The 25,028-nt window shown below is 41.5% G+C and overlaps 2 protein-coding genes across 2 annotated transcripts; one reads left to right on the forward strand and one right to left on the reverse strand.

Moving 5' to 3' along the window:
• Nucleotides 1-71: 71 nt before the first annotated feature.
• pck2 (phosphoenolpyruvate carboxykinase 2 (mitochondrial)) lies at nucleotides 72-10,957 on the reverse strand. The gene is made up of 11 exons (XM_083936613.1): nucleotides 10,577-10,957; nucleotides 5,751-5,963; nucleotides 5,437-5,621; nucleotides 4,941-5,011; nucleotides 4,574-4,709; nucleotides 4,293-4,480; nucleotides 3,404-3,566; nucleotides 3,100-3,315; nucleotides 2,586-2,723; nucleotides 2,098-2,193; nucleotides 72-1,736 (listed from the first exon to the last, which is right to left on the reverse strand). The coding sequence occupies exons 1-11, from the start codon at nucleotides 10,606-10,608 to the stop codon at nucleotides 1,267-1,269; spliced, it is 1,908 nt and encodes a 635-aa protein (XP_083792739.1). The 5' UTR covers nucleotides 10,609-10,957; the 3' UTR covers nucleotides 72-1,266.
• Nucleotides 10,958-17,509: 6,552 nt separating this feature from the next.
• Nucleotides 17,510-24,945, forward strand: psme1 (proteasome activator subunit 1). Its single transcript, XM_083936299.1, has 12 exons — nucleotides 17,510-17,570; nucleotides 17,700-17,745; nucleotides 17,964-17,996; nucleotides 18,863-18,925; nucleotides 19,999-20,100; nucleotides 21,138-21,210; nucleotides 21,463-21,560; nucleotides 22,417-22,485; nucleotides 22,601-22,668; nucleotides 23,488-23,542; nucleotides 24,030-24,116; nucleotides 24,709-24,945. Exons 2-12 carry the CDS (start codon nucleotides 17,707-17,709, stop codon nucleotides 24,787-24,789), a joined length of 768 nt encoding a protein of 255 aa, XP_083792425.1. The 5' UTR covers nucleotides 17,510-17,570; nucleotides 17,700-17,706; the 3' UTR covers nucleotides 24,790-24,945.
• Nucleotides 24,946-25,028: the final 83 nt, after the last annotated feature.

The following is a 25,028-nucleotide window of genomic DNA, read 5'->3' on the forward strand; positions in this document are numbered from 1 at the left end:
ATCCCAGCATTTTTACTTGTATTTTTATTTCTATTACTCAAACAATTAACATAGCAGAGTGTTTTGCATTTGAAGATATTTATTCATTGCACTGTAATAAAAACCATGGCATACAACTTCTAAAAACACCTATTAATCTCAGTTGCATTCATTGGTCCAACAGTTCACGTAGTGTGTAAACATCACCTGAAATCATACAATGGAATCACAAACATTACACAAGTGGAAAGATGAATTATGCATAGTAAATCTCACAAGTCTGCTACAATGTTTTGTTTCTTGGTTATTGGACTTCTGATATATTTTTATTTGAGTAACAAGCTCAATTCAAAACAAAGGGCATCTCAAGAGACTCGGTCAATAGTGTTTGAAAAAGATCTGATGCTAAAATTCACTTAAAAGCTTTGAATGACTAAAACATTTTTAAAACTGTTCTGGTTTTTTTTTTTGTGAGAACGTTGAGAAGAGATCTTTGGGCTTCAGCCTGTAAACATTAGCAGCCTCGACACTGTATTGTTAAATGTCTAAAAGGCACCCCGCGGCCATGTTGATTGTGCTTTAGTACCGTGCCAGGTCTTGTGAGTGAATGGAGGTAGTGACATTAGCTTCTCTACATAACAAGTTCGACGACACAGAAACCTAACCTTCATGTCGAGAGTCAAACCTCCCTCGACCACCAGCCCAGCACCACTCAGAGTTGCAGCATGACTTTGAAGTCGTGCCCCAAGTTATTGTATTATAGGTTATTGGCTTTTTATTTCTGACATTTAATTTCAAACATATCTCTCTTCATAAAAGAGACCGGCAAGAGTCACTGGCAGTGTTTTCATGCACAGAGAAAGTTAACTACTGGCCTGGTTTTTGGTCTTTGTGAGGCATAGCTTTTTATTTTAACCCATGATTTTGAAAAAACATGTCTACTTTGAATTCCCAACATATAACATGTTCTACCAGCAAAGAGATCTCAAAATGTGGCTGCTATAAACCCTCTTTGACTCAGCGTCGAGCACTAGAACGCTCTCGTACTACGTTTCAGTACAAATCCTATGTTGTGAAAACAAAGAGTGAGATGTCTCTATGTCTCTATCTCAACATGGGTCTCCAATCTCAGATTTTTTATGTTTACATGGATCAACACAAAATGCAAAACTAAGTTCTCTTGTTTGTAATCCCAGCCAGTGACTCTGATTGCACCCTACTGATCTGAATCCTGAGTCATCAGTGTTTACTTCTCTGTATCTGGATCAACTTCCTGTCAGTAAGGTTTTAATTGTGCACTCTGTCCTCCAGCGCCTTCAGCTCAGCCTCCACCTGAGCTGGCAGATCAGCTCCGACTTGCTGAGTGAAGTATGCTCGCAACTCCTTCGTCTCCTTCTGCCAGAAAGACTTGGGCACATCGAACAGGGCACCCATATCCACCTTGCCGCCCAGACCTTTAGTGTCGATGGCGCCATCTTCTGGCAGCCAGCCGATAATGCTCTTCTTGGCAGCCTCGTCCTCCCTCTCCCTGCTGCAGCGCTTGAAGATCCACTCCAGTGCGCGGGCGTTTTCGCCGAAGCCGGGCCAGAGGAAGGCGCCGGTGGCGGGGTCCTTTCTGAACCAGTTGACGTGGAAGATCTTGGGCAGATGAGTGGGGGCCTTTCGTCTCTCCATGCTTAGCCAATGAGCGAGGTAGTCGCCAAAGTTGTAACCGAAGAATGGTCGCATGGCAAAGGGGTCGTGCATAATCACCTTGCCTGCAGGAAGAAATTAAATGCTTTGTAATTCTGATAAAGAATTGGCTTTTGTAACAGTAAGAGTAACTTCCCCATTATCCAGTTCTCTTAGGGCGCACTCACACTGTCCTTCCGCACCGTGCCCCGGGCTTTAGGGTACTTGTCCCCCTCCCCTCTCCCCCCGTGCCCCAGGCCCGTTTGTACTCGCACTCCGTTATGCGCGGAGCGGGTGCACTCACACTGCTCAAACGCTCTAGGCTTTAGCTGAAAAAACAGTTTTGGCCCGGTGCGGAAGGACAGTGTGAGTGCGCCCTTAGAATAGGGAAACAAACGTCTTTACAGGAATTTGGACCACAGGAAGGTCAGGTGTATGTGTGTGTACCTTTATGCTCGGCAGCTGCCGTGGCCTCAGACCTCATGGAGGCTCCGACAAAGACTCCATGTTGCCAGTTGAAAGACTCGTAGACCAAAGGGACTCCTGACAACATCGACATTTTAGCACATTTAATGCATTGTAAATCTTCTCAGGTTGTTATACGCACACTTTTATGTAATGCAGCTGCAATGACTCAAACATGTAATATGTCAAAGAAGACAACACAAGCACTGTGCACCCTGAAATTATAAAGGAAAATAAGGATATAGTAACTTTCCTAAACAAAGAGTATTTTAATCTAGGAAAGTAATAATACCCAATAATGATAGACTTCTTATCATTTTATCAACAAAGCTTCATTTACCTACTGTCCCATTAAACAGCACTACAACCTGGTCTTTTTCTTGTGCTAATTATTTTTCCATGCAATAAATAAAATAAAAAATGTCTGACTATATAGAGAAAAAACCCTTGAGATGTATAACAGCACCAACCTTCCGGCCTCCTTCCACCGAAGATAATGGCGTCAATGGGAACGCCCTCCTCACTCTCCCACTGGGGGTCGATGATTGGACACTGAGCCGCCGGGGCACAGAAGCGGGAATTGGGGTGGGCACACTGAGTCGAACTTCCTTTTTTTTTTTTTTTTTTTTAAAAAGAAGGAAACCATTTTAGTTTATTCTACCTAACATCGAAGTAATATTACATACTGTATATCTGAGTATCATGGTTCGTACGCTATCTCGGGTCGCTCTATTTATAAGCATGACATTGCTTTGGCATACAGATGGCGCGGTATACACTGTGGCCGTTCGGTTCACTCTTCATACTGGGTGTGAGTTTATTCACAAAGCAGAATGTGTGCAATTGTTGGCAAAGAGACAATATCAAGCTAAAAATCTATCAGTAAAATGGCCGAAGAATATGATAAAAACCATCTTCTTCAAAAAGCAGGACACTTTAGATTGATGTCTTTATAAAAGCCCGGGCTGTCCAGACTGATGTTACCTTGCTGCCAGCTTTTGCCGTGCCAGTCTGTGAGTGTGACCCCAGCTGCGGGGGCGTCGAGGCCCTCCCACCACACTCCTCCGTCGCTGGTTTCACCGACGTTGGTGAACATGGTGTTTTTGGCGATGGTGGCCATGGCGTAGGGGTTGGTCTTGTCTGAGGTGCCGGGAGCTACGCCGAAGAAACCGTTCTCTGGGTTGATGGCTCTCAGTTTCCCTGCAGAGACAGATGTGTCATTAAAAGTGTTTATTACCCCACCCGTGGAGTATAACAAGGCGATTCTAACGTCCTCCTCTCCTCTCACCTTGGCTGTCGAACTTCATCCACGCAATGTCGTCGCCCACACACTCAACCTTCCAGCCTGGCAGAGCTGGCTTCATCATGGCCAGGTTGGTTTTACCGCAGGCACTGGGGAAGGCCGCCGCTATGTAGCGCTTCACTCCCTGAGGGTTGGTAATACCAAGGATCTGAGAAGGGGAGAGAGCTGTTAATATATATCAATTTTAGTCAACCTTTCATAAACTAACAGAGCAAGCACTTTTGAACGATCGACCACGTTCTCCAGTGTTCAACTAAATAAACAGCAAATCCCTGCTATATTATTTTTTATGAATCACATTTTTTCAGGGCCAAAGTTGCTGTACGAGTCCTCCTTTTACTACAACAGAATGAGGTTATAAGTCAGTAATAGTAGATATTACAATAGTTATTCAATACTGGCCATCGCAAGATCCAGTGTTGTAGGTTACTGTCTATTAATAGTTAAATAGATTAATTATTACTCATTTTCATATTTGCTGAAACTGTCAATATATCCTGACACACTCCCTACCTCCACCTTTTTTCCTGTCAGCCTGAAAGTCAAACTTTCTCATTTTACAGTTAAACAGTACACTAAAATCTCTTTCTGAAAACACTTTAAGCTCTGATTGGTTTTCAGTCGGGCACAGTGGATCCAGCAGATGACTTTAGGAGCACACAGAGAGAGGTAGAGATACATTACTGTGTTACAGATCTTCTGTTTCATTGTGCTGTCGAAATGTAGCGACAGTTTCAGCATTAAGAAAAAAAAACATTTGCTTTACAGAAAGTTACCGACTTTAGCTTTAATACTGGCCTGCAGAAACTTCATTTTCATACTTTCTCCCATAAATAACTTCACAAAGGCCATTTTCTGCTGAGAGTTGACTCACCAGCATGTGTTCGGCCAGCCAGCCTTCATCCTTGGCGATGCGGGAGGCGATGCGGAGGGCGAAGCACTTCTTCCCCAGGAGAGAGTTTCCTCCGTAGCCACTGCCAAAGGACATGATCTTCCTGGAGTCTGGCAGGTGAGAAATCAGGACCTGCTCTGGGTTACAGGGCCATGAGTTGACCAGAGGGGCTGGAGAGGAGACAGAGAGCGGGAATCTGTAAGATCCTTTACATTCTAAGCAACCCACAAAAAAAACTCATTTCAGGATCTTAGAAATTGTACCTTTAAGTGGTAAAGGTCGTCCCAAAGAATGCTGACAGCGGACAAACTCCGCCCCTTCCGCCAGTTTGTTCAGGACAGGCGTGCCCATGCGTGTCATGATCCCCATACTGGCCACAACGTAGGGTGAATCTGTCACCTTCAAGCAGAACAAAATGTTTATCACCCTGATCTATAACCTGAAACATTCAGTGAGTAATAACCATAAAGTGCTACAGGAAATTATTGGAATACACCATGTGATAAATTACTATAATAAATCATAGCAATTAATAGCAACGCATTTACAGGTACTACACAGAAGGCGTATTGCTTTAATTGCAGGCCTTTTTATTCCTGAGTATCAAGTGTTGAGGAGCACGGTCAGTACCTGGACACCATATTTTGTCAGAGCTGAGCCCACAGGACCCATACTGAAGGGAATCACATACATGGTCCGACCTACAGAGAGGACGCAGAGAAGTATAAACACATTTGTCACTCCAGGCAACATTGTTTCAATATGGACAAATGTTAAAAAAAAAGGTGGTTAAATGAGGCTGCAGATATAATGGCCTTTTCTTTAAAAGGTACCCTGTGGAGTTTTTTAACACAAGAAGCAACACGGAACAATGCTTTAACGAGCAGGTCCCTGTTTTGTGTGTAACGTGCAGAAAGACTTTCCCACTGATCGACAGTTGCCAGAGGTAAAAAAATATACCAACAATGACGACTGGCCGGTAAACATGAATGTTAACAATGCAGTATAGACCTCAAGGATTCACGTTCAGCTTGCAATAATACCATTCAAAACTTTAAAGCGGAGATGAAAACACACATCTCTTTGCAAAAAGCGACAAACAGTTTGTTTCTATCCAACAACGCACCTGCCATGCAGCCCGGGAAACGCTCCTGCCTCGCCCTTTGCCAGTCGGACTCGCTCATCCAGCTGCCCAGCTGGCTCTTCGCCCCTCCAGCAGGGATAGGGATGGTGTCCCTCTGGTTCTTGGTCACAATCACAGTCTTGCTCTCCACCCGAGCCACGTCCTTCGGGTCGGTACGTGCCAACCAACTGAACGGAGCAGGAATCAGAGCATGATAAGGGAAGCTTAACGCAAGCACTTTGTTGCCTTAAAGCAATTCACCACTAAATGCATTTATTTGTGTATGTATGCAAGTATGCAGAATTTTAAGTCCTTACCAGTTCTCATATTTGGGAAGCTTCTTGACCATCCCATCCCTCTCCAGACCTGCCAGGATGTTGGCCGTTTCCTCCGACGTCCCCGTCACCACATGCACACCAGTGGGCTTACACTCATCCACCGCTCCCTTCACAAAGTCGGCCACCGCGGGGGGCAGTGAGGGGATGGAGGCCAGAGAACGAACCCCGACACTTGCTCCGACACTGCCATGTCTGAAAGAGGAAAGGCGTTTAAGCAATTCATTACTCTTCTGTCCTTTTACTTGCGACCCGAGGAGATTGCAACTACTCCAACTGAGCGTACGGTTACACTACTTGATATTGTGCAATTTTTTTGAGATGACAAGAAAATGAACCACAGCATTTGCTGGAGTTGTGTGTAGGCCAGAGATCTTTAACAGGTGGTCAGCGCCAAATTACTCTTTTATATTATGAACATGCCCCCCCCAAAAAATGTTTTTTTAAATATGTCTGAAAATATACATAAACATGAATCCAACATATTAATTGCAAAGACAAATCGGTCGTTTTATATACGCAATGTTGATGATAGGCTTACTGACTTATTAGGTAAAGTAGGCATCCACAGAAAAGGATTTACTGTGCCTTGTGTGCCACATGCAAGTCTTACATTAAGACACAATGTAAATATATGGATGTCAATAATTATTTGAATAGCTTAGTATGTTTGCATCTGTATATAGGCTTTAGGCAGGCCTGCTTAATATGCGACTCAATTTTATGCAATAAATGTGGCTCTTTCAGCTAAGGAGTCCTCCACCTATAAATGTTGAGGACCCTTGGTGTAGGATATTGGTGTCAATACTGCCCTGTGATCTGTCTACGTAATGCTACTGTGGCCTGTGACCTCAACAGTTCCTGCTGTTCACTTCTCTACATTGTACTGAATGGCTTCAACAATCAATCACGAGTCACAAAGTGGAGAACACATACAGTAGCCTTCTGTCAGGTCTTATTTCATCATTGTAGGGGATGCTGGCGTTACCAAAGTAGGGAGATGCACGGAGATGCACGAGTGCGGATTAACTGGACTCTAGTGGTGAGAGGCTTTTTAGTGGGTTAAGGGTTAATAATGCTCCATATGTGACTTGAATATGTGAAGTTTTGTCCGCATTCTCTTGGGAATGTTCTGGTCTTTATATACTGCCGTTTCATTTGAAACTTTATTCAAATGGATGCTGATGGAGTAGCATGAGGGATTGCACACACTTTGACCACAAGATTAAATAAGGCCTCAAATTGGAGTTGTGTGCTTTTCATGTGACAGCAGTGACAGTGAGATGCCTTCGCTGCAGTTATTAGTGTAAGAGAGCCTCAAACAGACTTCTGCACATAAAGAGAGGCACGCAGGGGGCCGGCCTATTGTTTGTTAGTAGCATGATATTCACAAACACAAGCCACTGAGAGGGCAGTAGCTATGCAAGCTGTTAAAACACACGCTTGTGTGTGCGTCTCCTGTCTGTCCATAGTAGCAGTCAGACAATAGTATAGACTACGTGTGTGTGAGCTTTGTTTTCTGTCAGTGGACAATGTGGATGTCCCCAAATGACCTCTTTCGTAATCCTGCATCATCAAACGCAGGAACTGCCAATTAACCTGTGCTCTAAAATTAGTTTCAACCATCATCTGACACACATCAATGTCAAATTTGACTGAGAAAACAAATCACACTTCTGTTTTGTTGTTTAAAAAAACAACGTATTGTCACATCCCATCTAGCGCAGGCATGCAGCTCCCAGATGAGTGTGCCAATCTAAGTGCATTTACTTGCGCAAGCAGACACACAAGTAAATCTGGTTGGAGCGTTCAAAAGGGCACGAGCAGGAACGCAGAGAGGCTCACGGTGAGAAAGACGATAACATGCGGCTCCATCGTGAGAGGGCAAAGAGCTGAGAGCAGTCCGATGCCAGCCTCAGGGTTCAAACTCCCTCTGAACATGTGCCCTGTACCGTGCCAGTTGTCTAACCATTAATGTGGAAGCAATTAATCATGAACAGATTTCAGTTTGTGCTGAAAACGCAGGCTCGACAAACAGCGAGAGACATATTAGCAGCTGAATTGTGACATTCATTTGGGGATGGATATAGCTTAGGTAGTAGTCGTCAAAGATGTAATTTCTAGGAGGGATATGGCGGACATGTTCCCCTCACATCTAGCCTGACGTTCCAGGTCCATTCTCAGCGTCCCTGGACTTTTCTCCCACCATAATCCAGATGAGAGAAGATCTGAATGGGAAGGTTGCGTTGCATCCCGCTGTCTGTGTTTCGTCCAAAAGTAACACTCGAACGAACCGCAGAAGCTACAGTAGTCAGCCATCTAGTATGTACGTGAGAGGAAATAACTCTCTATACCAGCAGGCAGCAGAAGTCCGACTACTGCCAAGGTGCAGGTCACTCACTGCCAGCCTGGCTACCACCGATGTCCAACCATTGGCTTGATGTGTCCCTGCTTTAATGGCCGTTTTCATTGTCGATTAATCTGTTGATTATTTTCGTGATTAATCGATTAGTCTGTTAGTCTGTAAATGTTCGGAAAAGGGTGAATGATGTTCTTGTTTTGCCCAAAACTTAAAGATATTCGGCTGTGTCAGAAATAAAGCTGCAAGAATTCTCTGAGTGTAATCAATCCTATTTTTAAAGTGCCCCCCATGTTCTGCGTATGCTCCGTCTCCACAAATATTGTTTACATTTCCTTCACTGCATAGAAAAGTAAAGAAACCAGAATAAGTTCACATTTAAGACGCTGGAATCAGAGAATTGTTACTTTCTTCTTTAAAAAAAAGAATTAAACTATTTTTTGATAATAGTTTAAGATCGATTTAAAAGTTGAGAACTAATCAACTCGTGTTTTCAGCTCTAGTTCTAACCCTGCACCCACCAAACATACTCTAACACTTGAATGTCTCTTTTTCGTAAAAGACACGTGGCTGATGTGTGACTTTTTGACTCTGATCTGATCAGACGAATGGGTGATTTGCTAAAGGGAAAGTTACAGAACAATAGAGTTACTGTATCACAGCACCCTAGATTAAAAATGCCAGTCCTATTCTATACTAGAAGAACCACTCTACTTTTATTCACACTATGTAACATTAGTCTCTTCTTCCTAGGCAGTAAATCAATGACCTGTGCTTCCAATAATCCACCCTGTTATGCCACTAATTACTGTAACCATCTGGGTGGCGCTGAATATTATCTCCAATGTGATTAGGATAAGGATGAGTTGGACTGAATTTTAAATGAGTAAACAGAAAGCACTGATTATTCATTTGCTTGCTTAAGAATAAAAGAGAGCAGCTGACTTGGGACAGAAGATAATGGAAAAAGCAGCGGGATAGGATTAGCAGCTTTGTTCCTTCTTCTTTGCATTAAAAAAAGATGCATTTTCTTCAGACTCTGACGGCCATTGCTCCCAACCCCCCCACACACCGTCTTTTGTATCTGCCTCCCCATTCCTCACCCCAACCCCCATACCTGAAGAGGACAAGCATGCCTCCATTTGATCAGTTTAGCATAGACAGGACACATCACTCTCTATTTTAAAAAGGTGCAAAGTTGGGAATAAGAGGTTCTGTCTGGAGGGGGGGGGGGAAGAGGATTGTCAAAGAGCAGATAACCCTGATCCACTCATCTGACTGTCCCCATCTTAAAGCTGAGCAACTTTTCCTCCAAACAAACCTCCGAGTCAGCAAGCCAATCCTCTCACACAACAGCCAGACACGCCTACACTCCCCCTTTACACTGATCCCGGTCAATAGCCTCTTTGGGTCAGAGTCTACACCCGAAGCACGGACGAGGACCACTTAGAACATGCACACGTGCTGCATACATTATCCTCACACATGGTACAGCGAGTACTGGGGGGGGATCACACAGAACATGCTCCAGGATGTTCAGGCAAATAGAGGAGCGATGACTCCAGACATTAACTATCTCTCAAGCAGAAATACAAACATGGGCACAGCAACATGGGCCTCCCTGTCACTAACTCACATGTCCCAACACGGTGTCAGTCACACACAAACACACACACACACACACACACACACACACATGCATCCTTATAATGACTGGATTAAAAGCAAACACACAATGCCACACAGAGTGCTCACATTGACTCCAGAGTCCCTGTGTGATGGGGTGTCATCACAAAGCCTGGAGGGGGAAAGTGGTGAAGAGAGAATGCAGAAAAACAGCCCTTTTTAAGAATAATACTAAAACAGGTACTTCTGCTGTTATATTTAGACAGACACCTACACGGCTTTGCTCAATGCCATCTGATCGGAGACTTGTCTCTGAGATCAAGCTGGGCAAGTTTCTGGCAGCAGTCAGCTGAACAAATTAAGACTCATGCATTCAGGAATCATGTATTCAGTGTTAACAAGAAAAAGGAGTCTGCTTCAGTTGTGAATATTATCCCACAGACAGTCTTTGGGCTCGTATATGTTTCACTACTGTAAATATTCATTTCTGTACATTTAAATTTGAGTTTTTCCTAATATATGTTAAACCTGTATAATATTTGTTGTTTGTATATCTGGAGTTTTGTGACAAAATTGGGGATTATTAAAGTATTTCTGATTCTTAAAGAGATAGGACAGGAGGTTCACTTTCTCTCTGTGTGTGTGTGTGTGTGTGTGTAATGGACACAGACAAAACAGGCAAAGTACATTTAACTTACACTGTGAATGAATGGCACAACTCTTCATCTGTATTGTGCACATCTCTAAACATGACTTACAGTACAATGAAACGTCAACGAAGCTAAAACACGACACAAAAACAAGTCCCAGCCGGGCTACTCACCTCCGTATGGCTCCCAGTAGCAGGCACGACATTTTCGGTGCAAAACTAAAACTATCTTGTGCAAAATAAAAGCGTAAAAAGGCACATTTAAGTTCGCCGCGGAGCCAAAAGTGAGGAGCAGTGGTGGTTAGAGCCTGTCGCAGCTCATATCTGAGCTCTGACGGGACCTTGCACTTTGCTCAACGTGGACGTTCACACGGGGACACCTTTGATGCTGTGTGACCTGCAGTTAACTTCTCCGAGCGACCCGCAAACGCATCACACGCCCAAAAAAATAAAAAGGTGGCGTTTTTAACTCCGTGCACGCGGGCTCCTGGACTTTGAGGGGCTTTTGCTTTTAAATCTGAAACTTTTGAAAGCAGATGCAACCAAACAAGTGGTTGTGCCTCCCGGCTGACGCAAGTCTCCGGAGATCCTGCACACGCAACCAGGAAATGCGAACAACGCGTGCGGAAATAGATCCGGTGACACACGCGCAAGCCCACCCTGTTTTACAGAGAGGACGCAACCTCCACGACGGTTTCATTCATTCATCACTAATAAAGAAGAAGAATTACTTTATTAATCCCGCAACGGGAATTTCGATTTTTTTCACTGTATTATTTATGTTACATACACATAGGCCCGAAATACACACACATGCATACATGCTCGGTGCCTTGCTCAACAGCACCTCGGCAGTGCCCAGGAGATTTAGAAGAAGAAGAATTCACACACACACACACACACACACACACACACACACACACACACACACACACACACACACACACACACACAGGACCTATATACATGCAACCAATGGAGAGATGTTAGAGGGGGTTCTGTGCCTTGCTCAACAGTACCTCAGCAGTGCCCAGGAGATGAACTGGCACCTCTCCAGCCACCAGTCCACACTCCATTCATGGTCAACACAGGGACTCGAACCAGCAACCTTCCGGTTCCCAGCCCAGTCACCTATGGACTGACCCCAATGCTAACGCCCTGATGCTGTTCCATCAGGTACTTTAATGGTTTTTAAAAACACTTGTGCAGCATCTTGACATGTATCTGTCCCATATTCAACCGAGTCTCCAGACGGAGAAATCTGTTTCGCACTAACCCAAAAGAACAATAATAAAACAGTACGTGTCTTATTCCAAAAAGACATCATTCACACCCTTAATATTACAGTTTATTTGAGTGGTTTCACAGATCATATAGACTGGAAAAACACTTGGATGCTTCCTAACAAGTTTTTAATCATAAGGTTAAGGAGGTTTCTTACAAGATCATACACAAATATTATCCAGCTCATCATCATATGCAAACATTTAAAAAAAGACATTAATATTAACTGCTCTTTCTGTAATTTACATCCAGAAACAGGATTTTGCTCTTAAACCAACAAACTATGGGCCGACCGTAGCACATTTATTATTGACTCTTTCACTGTAGATTTTATTTTAATTTGGGAAAATGTTGTTTTTGGTTTCCATAACTACCCTAAGAAAGAAGGAAAATGTTACTTTTTAATGAATCTGTTTCTATTTATTGCAAAATTCCATGTTTATAAAAGTAAATCTTCTCAGAAAAACCCGTTTTTTTTTTATTTTTAAAGAAATGGAACTTTACTTTAAACTAATGATAAAATCAGCAAACGAAAAGGCATAATTAAAACCATTGACTTTTGTATTATGTATAACCTTGTTGTGTCATGAACTATATATCTATACCTACTGTATGTGAACTCCTTTTAAATAAAGAAGGAAAAAAAAGAAGATGCAAGCTCCCACCCCCACCACAGCGACTTCCTGGTTGATCCAATGCGGAAGTGCCAAAAACTGCAGTTCCCTGAGTGTCCACTAGGGGCAGTTTGCACAATAGAGCAGTTTCTCATTGACCCCAATGTTAAACAGACCGTTTTCACAGCATCATTAAACCTTTTTATGGCCTGGTACAAAAAAACTTGAGTCTTTATGTTTAGGTCATATCTCCATGACAACACTGAGGAGGGTGAATTTTTTTTAAACTTTTTATTTCATTGAGCCCACGTTGCTTGTTTTCTTGACTGTGTGAAAAAGCAGTCAGGCAAAACCTGGAAGCGTGAATATTAAATATCACGATTCATTGAATAATCATTTTAGCGCTAGTGGATACGACAGCAAAAGGCATTTTTAAAGAAGCAAAGTCAAAGTCAGCTTTGTTGTCAATATCTGCAATATGTGCCAGACATACAGAGGAATCGAAAATATATATATACAATAAATAAATCATTGCTAAATTCTAAATAGTGCAAGAGAAATAGAAAACACAAAAAAACTGAAAAGTGCAAAGAAATAGAAAAACCGGAGATGAAAGGGTGCAATGTACCGGACAAACTGTACAATATGAGTTCTTGGGGGCAGAGGGGAGAGGAGGGAGAGAGAGGGGAGGGTGTTGAGCTTCCTTACAGCCTGGAGTGTGAAGCTGAAGCTGTTTGCCAGTCTGGTAGTACTGGCTTGGAGGCTCCAACCAGAAAATCAACATAAAACTGGCTCTTCTTTAAGCAAAGAGCTGAAAATCTCGCCTTCCTTCACCGCCAAAAGAAACGTGAATCCAGGACTTTGTGTTTTTGGACGTCATGTTACACAATGTTTTGAGTCCTGGAGCTCAAATTTCAAGCAGTTCTCTCTTTCTGCCATTAGGGGCCGTGAAGTTGCCCTACAGAGTGTTTATAGTAAATCCTCTCTGAGAATATTGTATTTATCACTTTTACAACATTGATTATCCTGCTGTATGAGTGAAACCGTTATGAACCAGCAGGATATTCACACTTTTTACCACCAGGACAAGGAGTCCGGACTTTAAATTGTGAGTTTCCTGTTAATGCTTCTCTCTCTGGGAGCTGGGGGAGGGGGTCTCATACACACACACACACACACAGATACGTGCTGTAAGCGTGAGTTGGAGTAAAATGGGAAGGGCGTGGACAGAGAAATCTGTATACAAGATAAAATGAGATACAACATTAAACTTCAGCCCTCGTGTCTCATGTTCCCTGATAGGGCCTGCAGAGTCAGCAACCAACCACAGAGACTCCCAAAGCACATGGAGAACACACACACAAACACACACACACACACACACACACACACACACACACACACACACACACACACACACACACGCATATACTCAGTGAATGAATGCATATGTGCTGTACAGCCACAACTGCAGCCCATGATTATGAAAGGGAACATTCAGAAAGCAGCAAAGGGCAAAAACTTAAAAGAAACCATTAAAAGCGGCTTTAATCAATTAATCACATGGTTTTAATGAGGTCATTGGGTGCTTTTATTTGGATATAATTGACTTTATGCAGTGTGATACAATAACTAAATATAAAGTGGGGAATATGTCAGTGATGTGTTGATCAGTTTTAGGTATCCTCTGGTGCCAGAGAAATACAAAGCCTACAGATTTCTGGAAAAATAAGGTGAAAGGCTGAACTCAAAATTTGTTATTTCCCAATGATCTACTGATTAATCAAGCAACTGTATATGGTTTTATTTATAAGGTGTTGGACCATACAGTACCCCATACTGTGAGGTACCAGGTAATTATAACAGAGTAAGTCTCAAGTACTTTTACAACCACTATCAAATGCTGACTGTTTGTGTCTTTGAAGTTTCGTTTCTTTACCCAATGTTGCACACTATTATTTTTTTCTATCAGCTGTTTCCGAAAGTCATATTATCTTTATTACCTTGCAATGTAAGTTGTAGTTGTAACGAGCTGGACTGTGGGTTTATAGGTTTTATAGGTCCCACATTGTCGTCATTTTCAGGTTCAAACTTTTTGGGTCTCTACTAGAACACGTTTACATGCTTTAATGGTCAAAAACACATCTATTTTTCTCACACCGTCTGTCTGAATATACCTGGATTCACCCTCTGTCTGAAACCCTCTGTTTTAGGACCTGTCTCTTTAAGACCCCCTCATGGAAAAGTCCAGTCTGCTCTGATTGGTCAGCGTTTCTGGGTCTTTTGCATTTGCACAAAAACAGTCCTGACACCGTTTCTGAATACAGGCTGTGTGCATTTCTCTGTGGATTGAGTGTTTTCAAAGTCAAAATGTCAAAGTCAGCTTTATTGTCAATATTTCACGAACAAGACATACAGGGAAACAAAATTGTGTTTCTCACTATCCCACGCGTAGACTAGACAAGACAAAGACAAGACACAATTAGTAAAGTGGCAAGACACAATGGTAAGTGACACAACATAGATGATCTACCTGCTATAGTAACAATCAAACAATACTACAGCAATAGTGTTGTGAAGGTTTTGATACTTTCACAGTATTTCTATAGCAGATAAACCTGTAATAAAAAAAACCTCACTTTTTATAATATGGGGCCTTTAATGAGGAATATGAATTTTTATTTGCTGTGTTTCAGAAAAGATGAAATAGCAGCACGTGAACTTTACATATTACATTCATTTATTAGCAGATTTTAAACAACTTGCACTAGTTTTTGACCCACGAAGAATGAAAAATACATACAAAATACATAAAAATTAATACGAAAGATGATAGATGAACTGTACATTGAGATGGTGTTCACATGTGCAGCGCATGGGAACATTTAGATATGAAATCGTACAAGCGGTCACAATGCATTGAGTTATTTGGTCAGTGTTTAACAGTTGAGGGTGGATGTTGAAGTCCTGTATGAACTCTGTACAAAGAGATCATTAACTGACATGTTCAAAAATCCTAGGTGGTCCCTCTCTACCTCTTTCCTTCTCCCCCTGCCCCACTTTTGTTCACATTCACGACCACTGCAGTATTTCCCCCACTACGCTGACTTGTAATCACCTACTCAATCAAATCAAAGAATCACTAACCAACGGTGGCGGTACTGTAAACAAGTTCACCCTTTGCACTTTGGATCCAACTTCAAATAATACCTCATGTGCGATGATTGCGTCTCATTTTATGATAGTACACAGTCTGATGTTCGGCCAGATACAGAGATTTATGCGGCAGTCTCTAAAAGGAAACCAAAGGAGACTCTGCTCATCTCCTGATGTGATTAGACACGATGGCGTCACCTGTGAAGTCTGAATCCGGTGCAGCACAGAGTACGCTGGCATAATGAAGGCATGAAACAGTGCAGATGACCTGGCCTGTGTTTACAGTGGGCGACTCTGACGTCTTTTCTGTCCCCTCAGGATCCTGTATTTGTTGTGACCCCAGGCTCTGTCCACACAGCTCCTGATGAAAGAGCGCACACAACAGCAGACACACTTTGGCCTCATGTTAAGTGATCAATACGGAGATATTAAAGTGGTGCCGTCCAGCTGCTGGGGATGTTTCATTGCAAAGAGCAGTGATTTGACTTTATATAACTATCCATGTTGTGCTTTATACTTTAACAGGTGAATCATCTTTAACATGTCTTACAAAATAATATTTGGGTCATTGTGATGCTAACTGGTTCATACACTAGATTATACTAATTTGTTTCTGGTTTTTGTTAACAAATGACATATCTTCACATATTTACTCTGGTGCTGTCAGTCATGATCTAGTTTGTGTAGTTTGCTACAGAGCACTTTGATTTACTCCCCTTAGAGCAACAGCACCACCCAGTGGACAGAGTCAGAACTGAATGAATGAGTCTAACATTGTCTGCTCACAAAATGTTACAAAATGTTCATAAAAACCATTGCAATTCATGTGATTTCTTATAGAAAGGGGCTTTATATGATAGTGTCATATATTATATGATACTATCATATAAAGCTATCTTTCTTAATCTGTAAACTACTGTTGGTTTTATATGTTGTTGCTCCTGCACAGCTGGTGTTAATCAGCTAATCATTCATAGATGGAAACCAGGAAGACATCAAAATGTATTTATGTTTCATTAATTTGATTTTTTTCTTTCATGTGTGTGTGTATAAATATATTTATATGTACACATATATAAATATATATGTTATGTGTTTTAAAACACAGTATCCAATGTTCTTGCTGAGGGTTATGAGACCCAAGAATTACATGTTATAGTTTAGTGTGTACACCAGTGGCGTACACAGACTTTGAAGGGCATGGGCGAAAAGGAAAAAAAAGGCACATAAAGTGTCTCCTCGCCACTGAAGAGAGCACTTTAGCACGTGTTTTGGCTCCTAGAGAGCACTTTAGCATGTGTTTTGGTTCCTAGAGGGCACTTTAGCACACGTTTAAGCTGCCTTGAGGGCACTTTAGCACGTGTTTTTGCTTCTAGAGCACTATTGCACGCATTTTGGCTGCCATGAGGGCACTTTAGCACATGTTTTGGCTCCTAGAGGGCACTTTAGCACACATTTTGCTTCTAGAGGGCAGTTTAGCATGCGTTTTGGCCCCCAAGAGGACACTTTTTGACGCATTTTGGCTCTTCAAGGGCACTTTAGCACATGTTTTGGCTTCTAGAGGACACTTTAACACATGTTCTGGCTCCTATAGAGGGCACTTTAGCACATGTTTTGGCCCCCAAGAGGGGCACTTTAGCACACATTTTGATATAGAGAGCCCTTTAGCACACGTTTTGGCTCCTAGAGAGCCCTTTAGCACACATTTGGCTCCTAGAGAGCCCTTTAGCATGCGTTTTGGTTCCTAGAGAGCCCTTTTGCCCAAGTTTTTCAACAATTGGGCCACGATTGCACGCCTGTGGTGTACACTAAACACTAAAATCTAATAATTATTAAAGATACACATAACAACAACTGTATTAGATATTGAATTATTATAGATAATGCTTTTTTAATTTCTAAAAACAACTCTACTTCCACTTTTTAATACCTAAAGACTGCACAGATAATCTCTCAGCAGTGGTTCTTTTTACAGGAAATAAAATGCTAAAATCGCCCCTTTAAAAGAAACTACAACTCCCACAATGCAACGGGATCGTCTGATTATTTGAATCGGGGGAAAGTACGGAATTGTCCATGCATACTTTCATTTTCGCTTTTTATGCTGCGTAACTGTGAGTATCGTACCGTGGCGTGCACGGTGTTGCATTTCACACAAATATAGAGTTTATTATTGTTTCCTCGCAGCTTTGTTGAAGTTTTAAAGCTTTTATAAAGTTTATCACGTAACATTTCTTCCCCAGAGACGAAATGGCTTTTCTGGATATTCGTCTCGACTCCAGGAAACAGGTTAGCACGAATGTCTGCTAGCTTGGTTTAAAGGTGCTATGTAGCCGCGTTTTGACCCACTTTTAGGCTCTTGTTGATGTGTTCAGATAAATGTGTGTTTAGATAAAGACAGCAGGGGTCATGTGAGGGGAGCAGGTAGCTATCAGCTGTAAAACGACCTGTGAACAGGAGCTGTTTCAGTGTCAAATGATCTACTAAATCATTTCATCTCGTTGCAGGTGGATGAGTTCTGCCAAAGCCTCACCAAGGAGGTAATTTATCATGACGGGGTTAAGAATGTCCACTGCATTTTATGTTTGTCACATTGATATGAACAGTGTTACAGAATGACTTACACAATAAGTCACTGTGTGTGTGTGTGTGTGTGTGTGTGTGTGTGTGTGTGTGTGTGTGTGTGTGTGTGTGTGTGTGTGTGTGTGTGTGTGTGTGTGTGAGTGACCCCCTCTCCCAGAGAGAGAAGCATTAACAGGAAACTCACAATTTAAAGTCCAGACTCCTGTGTGTGTATATATTTATGTGTGTGTATGTATTTATGTGTATGTATGTATATGAATGTATATGTATGTATGTGTATATATGAGTATGTGTGTGTGTGTGTATGCCCGTGTGTATGTATGTTTATATAGGGTTAGGGTATATTGTACTCTGTGTCATCTTCATTATGTGTGTGTATGTTGTATATTATAATAATATAAAGAATAATATAATATTTTATCAAGATAAATATCTGTGTAACAGAATTATGCTTTGTTAGATATGGAACCAGGATAATTAAAGAATGACAAATGGAAGTTATTATTATTGTTATTATTACTGTATAGATAAAAGGCAAAATATTTCAGTAATATGTATTAAAAAGTACTAAACTACAAACAACTAAAGAGGTGTGTATGTATTTATGTGTGTGTACATGTCAACTAAATAAGTTTATACTTCTTCCCACTTCTTTTCAGATATGTAAACAGAATTTATATTTTTTCAGTTTACTTTGTTAAACTTTGTTATTGTACATTTATTTTTCTCCTTTTCTTTATGACTGCCCATTAATGGATGATCATTTTGTTTTTTCACATATTTGAAACAAACTATTTAAACTAAACTTTTCTTTTAATAACAGGCGGAAGAGCTGGTTACCAAGTTTTTCCCTCAGAAGATTGAAGAGCTGCAGATGCTGTTGAAGGTATCAGTCTGTCACACTGGGGTCCCATATTGTAAAAAGTGTCTTTTTTTAATTATAAAGCAGGTGGAGGTGCTTTATAATTACTGTGAAAGTATCCAACCACTGAACACATCTGAAACTGTGCCGACAGGACCTCTGTACAGTTTGGATGGCAATCTTTTTATCTTGAACATGTAAAAAAAAGAAAGAAATGGTTGCAGGAAATAACGTAATAGCGTAATTAACACATGAATGAGAAACATTTGCTGAAAAGAAAAGCATGTTCAAAAAGGAGTGGGAATAAGTTTGCATTTATCTAATCCCATCACTCATTTATATTAAGCTTCCTTATTAATGATAACTATTAACACTTTTATTTATTATTACTTATTAAATATAAATATACACATGTCGAAGTGTCCTTGGGCAAGACACTGAACCCCGAATTGCTCCCCGTGCTGCGCATGGGTGTGTGACTGTGGTGTGAATGGTTAGATTAGATGGTATGTAGATGTTCACCGCCATCAGTGTGAATGTCTGTGTGAATGGGTGAACGTGACAAATACTGTGAGAGCGCCTTGAGTAGTCAGAAGACTAGAAAGGTGCTATATAAGTACACGTCCATTTACCATTACAATAAAGAACAAACTAAATAAACAATTAACACCCAGTGCTCATCAAACACCCTCATCCCTGTATCCTGCAAGAATCATTTCCTTTAACCTCTTTTTAAATCATTTTATGTTTGGACTCTTCTTTCAACCTATTCCATCATTTTACTCCACAGACAGAAATACAAAAACGTTTTCTGGTTGTACGAACTTTCCCAATTTAAATTTAGCCGATCCCAGCTGACAGGACGCCAGTCTATCACAGGGCACACAGAAACAAACGACCATTTACACCTATGGGCAATTTTTTTAGAGTCATCAATGAACCTAACACATGCACATCTTTTGGATTGTGGGAGGAAACTGGAGAAAACCCACGCAGACACGGGGAGAACATGCATTACATCCAATTATCAGCTGTTTGAGAGTAAAATGTCCCTGAAAAGCTGTCGGACATAACAGGCCATTTATGTTTCCTGTCAGACATCTTTCAGCTGTGACGACCTGGCTTCTCTGAAGGCTCCGCTGGACATCCCGATACCAGACCCAGCTAAAGAGGAGGCCAAACGCAAGAAGAAAGAGGAGGTAGGCCCCACACTACATGTCATGTATGTAACGCCAATAATGGTTGGAAGAAGTCCAAAGAGATACTTTAACCATTTTTATCCAGGTCTGTGTCACAGCATTGTGTTCAGATGAACGGTGTTTGTCCGCTCTCCGTGGCCATGACACAGACCTGGATTAAAATGGTTAAAGTATCTCTTAAGTATTTGAGAGCTAAGACATTTCTTTGTTCGAGTACAGTAATCGCCACTAGCTTTATTTTAAAGGCACTTGGTAAATTAAGGACACTTCAGTGGGTTTACGAGGGTTGTGCCATATTATATGCATGTAATAGGCTTCATAACAAGGAGTCTTTGTTAAGTATTTTATTTTCCTAACCATTGAATTCCTTCAGGACCCCTCAGCTGGGATCCTCAGCCAAGCTATATTTGGCGTTTAATCTCATATCAAGACACGGAGAGTCCTTTGTTACCATGGCAACCAATCACTGTGTAATTTTCAGGGACTGCTTCACGACTTGGCAGTGAGTGGGTGTCAAAAAAATGTAAATGAACCTCATTGTGCGTTTTTATTTGGCATTAAATCATATTCAGGTTATTTTATATTAGAGTAGTCAAAGTATCCTTCAGGTGCTCTTTGCCGCACAAGAGATGAAAGAATCAATCTTTATCGTATCCCTTCTTTATACAGATGTCCCCCTCTGTTTAAGCAGTTGCTGTCATATTGCACACATGGATTTAGAGGAGGAAAAAGCGCGACGCTGCCAGTTTCAGTAGTTTTATTTGGGGAAAAATGGGTTGAGATATTTGGGAATGGGACCATGCAGCAACTCTGGGGAATGAACTTGGGGCTGTTGGAGTGCATTCAGAGGCTGTGTGCAAGGAGCCGGGGCTGCTGGAACTAGGTTACATTCCTTATGTTGAAAAAGAAAAAAATCCAACATTTGACATGTTCATTTAAGCAGCCACAGGGAAAAGAAAGCATGTGGGAGAGCTGTCTAAGAGATTAATAGGTGGTGAAAACTTTTTGACCTGCTGCGTTCTGTTCTCATCCTGCAGAAGGAGGCGAAGGAGGGGAAGGAGGGGAAGGAGAAGAAAGACAAGGACAGCGATAAAGAGGATGAAGATTCAGGTAAAAATGATTATGATGCCAAGTGATAAATCAACGTATCCCTGTTTATTTTTGTTTTTAAAGAAAATATGAATGGAGTCTGGTGTATAAAAAAGTCTGTAAGTAATGAGAAAACAAAGCCAGATAAGCTTTTGACTTTTTACGTTTGCATTGTTCCAAAAATTAAAAGAACAGCTCGGTTGAAGCCCAACTGAACCATAATAGTATGATACAGCGAAGTGAAGCAATGTTTGAGGATGTTTTGTCCACCAGGGCCTCCGTGTGGTCCCATCTGCAGCAACGAGCGAGTGGAGAGTCTCCTGCAGGAGGTCAAGCCTCAGATCCAGACACTGAAGGAGAAGCTCAACACGGTCAGCCTCTTAATCACTCTCATGGCTTCATTTCATACCAAGAAATCAGTCAGTGGGAGGCCCCGATAAGACAGAGCGTGTTTATCCATCCATCTCCAACCGCTTGTCTCTATCGGGGTCACGGGGGGGAGGCGTGAGGCGTAGTACACCCTGGATAGAACGCCAGTCTATCAAAGTGCACATAGAGACAACAGAGACAGACAACCATTCACACTCACACCTACGGGCAATTTAGTCATCAATTAACCTCCTCCCCGTTTGGACTGTGGACTTTGGACTGTGGGAGGAAGGCGGAGAACCCACGCAGACACATGGAGAACATGCAAACTCCACACAGAAGGGCCCCAGCCGGGATTCGAACTAGCAACCCTCTTGCTGTGAGGCGACAGTACTAACCTCTTCAATGAGATTGATGTGTTTACTTTCTTTTCGATCCCTCACTCGTTTTGCGTTGCGTAGCGCCTCGTTTTTGCGCCTTACATTCATGCAGGAGAGCCCCGAATGCCTCGAGTTGAAAAAGGTTCAGCTCAGATCAGAAAAGCGCCAACGGTCATTTACCTTTACTGAGGATGGGTGGTTTGGTGGTCGCCTAGTTGCAAGAATGACAAAAAGACACAATTGGCGATGCTCTGTCGGATCGGGGCGTCTTCTTTAGGATTTAAGGAATTTGCTTTTGAGTGCATATGATTTTATGTAACAAAGGCAGGAGCTCACATGCCAACAAAGGTTTCATAAATAGTTAAAATGACCTCTTCTCTCATTTGATTGTGTTTTAAATGGAGCTGTACTTTAACTGTGAATGCGACTACAAACTCACATCGCACTAGATGTTAATACATTCAGATTTCCCCGGCAGGTGTCAATGTGGGTGCAACTCCAAATTCCCAAAATTGAAGATGGAAACAACTTTGGAGTGGCTGTACAGGTCGGTAACCGATGCTGATTTTGGTAAAACGGTAGAAGGATTCTTGTTCTGGGTCTTGATCAGATGTGTAGACATTTATGTTCATGTTCTGTTTGATTCTTTGTTTGTCCAACAGGAGAAAGTGTTCGAGCTGCTGACCAACACACGCACCAAGATCGAGGGGTTTCAAACACAGATTTCAAAGTAAGAGCCCACACCGGTGCTGCTAACGTTGGTTTTTTATTTGAATGATAAACAAAAGATGCAGTCGCACATCATATCTTTTATCAATGCAATCACATCCACATGTTGTTTTGGATGGTTATAACACTTTTTGGTTTGCGGTTTGGCACAGTCATGCTTATTATAAACATTTATCAGCATCATAAAGGTGTTATTGCTTCAATTTAAATAGATGCAACAAAACACAAGTGTCAGAGAGCTGTCAGCCACTCATGAGAGATAGAAGTCATCATAATAACTGAATACACCTTTTCTTAAGAGTTGGGGTCTTTCAAACTTCTCAAGAATGTACTTTCAAACATTATTTACATCTCCTTTTCATCAGTGCACTCTGTGATATGCAAGAAACCATCTATTTTAAAGCAAAACTACTGTATATCACTTATGAGAAAAGAAATAATACAATCTTCCCCTTTCGAAAAGTTTAATTCACAAGCAATAAAGCACATCGTTGCTCAATTCAAAATACTCAGAGGTTTTGGTTCTGGAGAATTAGCTGTCGCTTATGTTGGCTAATATTAGCAAACTAAATATTACTGTGTAACAGACATTACTGAACTTGTTTAGTGACTTCATATTGTAAACAATGTAACACAATGTAACCCAAAGTACTGTTGAGCATTTAGCTCAACAGTACTTTGGGTTAGTCAACAGTACTGAGGGTTTCTTAGATATCAACATTCAAACAGATATTTGGACACTCACTGTGGTTCAAGATGATGAGGCAGTACGGCTGTTTTAGGTTATTGACAATTAACTTCTGTTTCTTGTGTTTGTCAGATATTACAGCGAGAGAGGCGACGCTGTGGCCAAGGCCTCCAAACAAACCCACGTGGTCAGTATCTCTTTGGATCGGTCAATTACGACATTCTACGGCCTGTTCTTGACCGAATCACTAACAACGCGCTAACAACAACAATCACATCTTGGTAGACAACTGGCATGATTTCCATTGAGGAAATATGTGATATGTCTCATTTCTTTATGTTGTAATTTTCAGCCGTATAACTGTAACATTGAAAGATAGAATATAATAATATAAATATAATAGCCCGTTGCTATGGAAGGTACTTGTTGTCAGGTTGGTTCTGTGTGTGTTTCTGTGTATTAATGGTCACACGGGCAAGTGACAGAATAAATAAAGATAAAAGATATGGATGTTCATTGTGTGCCACCTGCACACACACTGAATACTTTATTTGTGTATTAAACAACAACTTTTGATGACGACGTCCTGCTCTGCGTGAATTGGGTACACGCTGCATGTGCCGTGCCTTGTATGTTTTTTGCATATAAACTGTGTCATGTGCTTTCTGCTGCAGGGAGACTACAGACAGCTGGTCCATGAGCTGGACCAATATCAATACTGTGAGCTCCGCCTCGTGGTCCTGGACATCTGCAACACATATGTAAGACACCTACGCCCTGTTGTTCACGGTTGGGCTGCTCTCTAAAAAGGTTGCATTTGTGTAGAAAAATGGTATAAAAACTGTTAACTACTGATAAGGACAATTTGACGGTCTGTGTACATGTCATCTAAATATTGTAAATCATCTGCACCAAACTTAATACACCATCTGTTGTCATCACGCACTGCACTTTGAATACAACTACCCACGCATCTTTAAAATATTCCAGTCGTGTCCTAGCAGCAGGGACGGCGGCTAAATGGAATCCATTCCTTCTTAATAGGAGGGTAATTAAACTAATTGCTGTGCTTGTGTTAAATTGATCGGAGCTCCATCTCTATCCATTAATCATTGTTTGTGTCCTTGCTCTGGCTATTGTTCTCCCGTGTTTGATGCTGTTAATGAACAAGGCGGTACAGGTGATGATGAAAGGAGCTGTTTGACACGATTACAGCTCTTGATCCGGGCGTCTCTCTCTCCCTTTTATTACTGCGTCTGCACTTCTTGTCTCCAACACAAGCCGTCGATCTTTCTTATATCTTCTCCCGCTACATTTCCACTGATGTCTCTCTCTGTATCTCTCTCTCTGCAGGCTGTGCTGTTTGACATCATTAACAAGAACTATGACAAGATTAAGAAGCCCAGAGGAGACGGCAAGGCTCTCATTTACTGAGACTGCAGCACACGCACTGGCTTTCTAACAAGATACGACTAGTGTAGTATGACACTCAAGTAACAATACACCTGCTCTGACAAAAAAAAATGTCTTCTTTTACTTATCATTCATTCATTTTGGTTCAGATTACAAAATAAAGCAACATGATTCCGATACTTTTGTCTGAATGGAAATTTAAAGTTGTAGTGGTGTTTTTACAGGTGATACATTATACCTAGATTCTCCTCACAACCCTA

The sequence above is a fragment of the Echiichthys vipera genome, assembly GCF_963691815.1.
Source record: "Echiichthys vipera genome assembly, chromosome: 21".
Taxonomy (NCBI): domain Eukaryota; kingdom Metazoa; phylum Chordata; class Actinopteri; order Perciformes; family Trachinidae; genus Echiichthys; species Echiichthys vipera.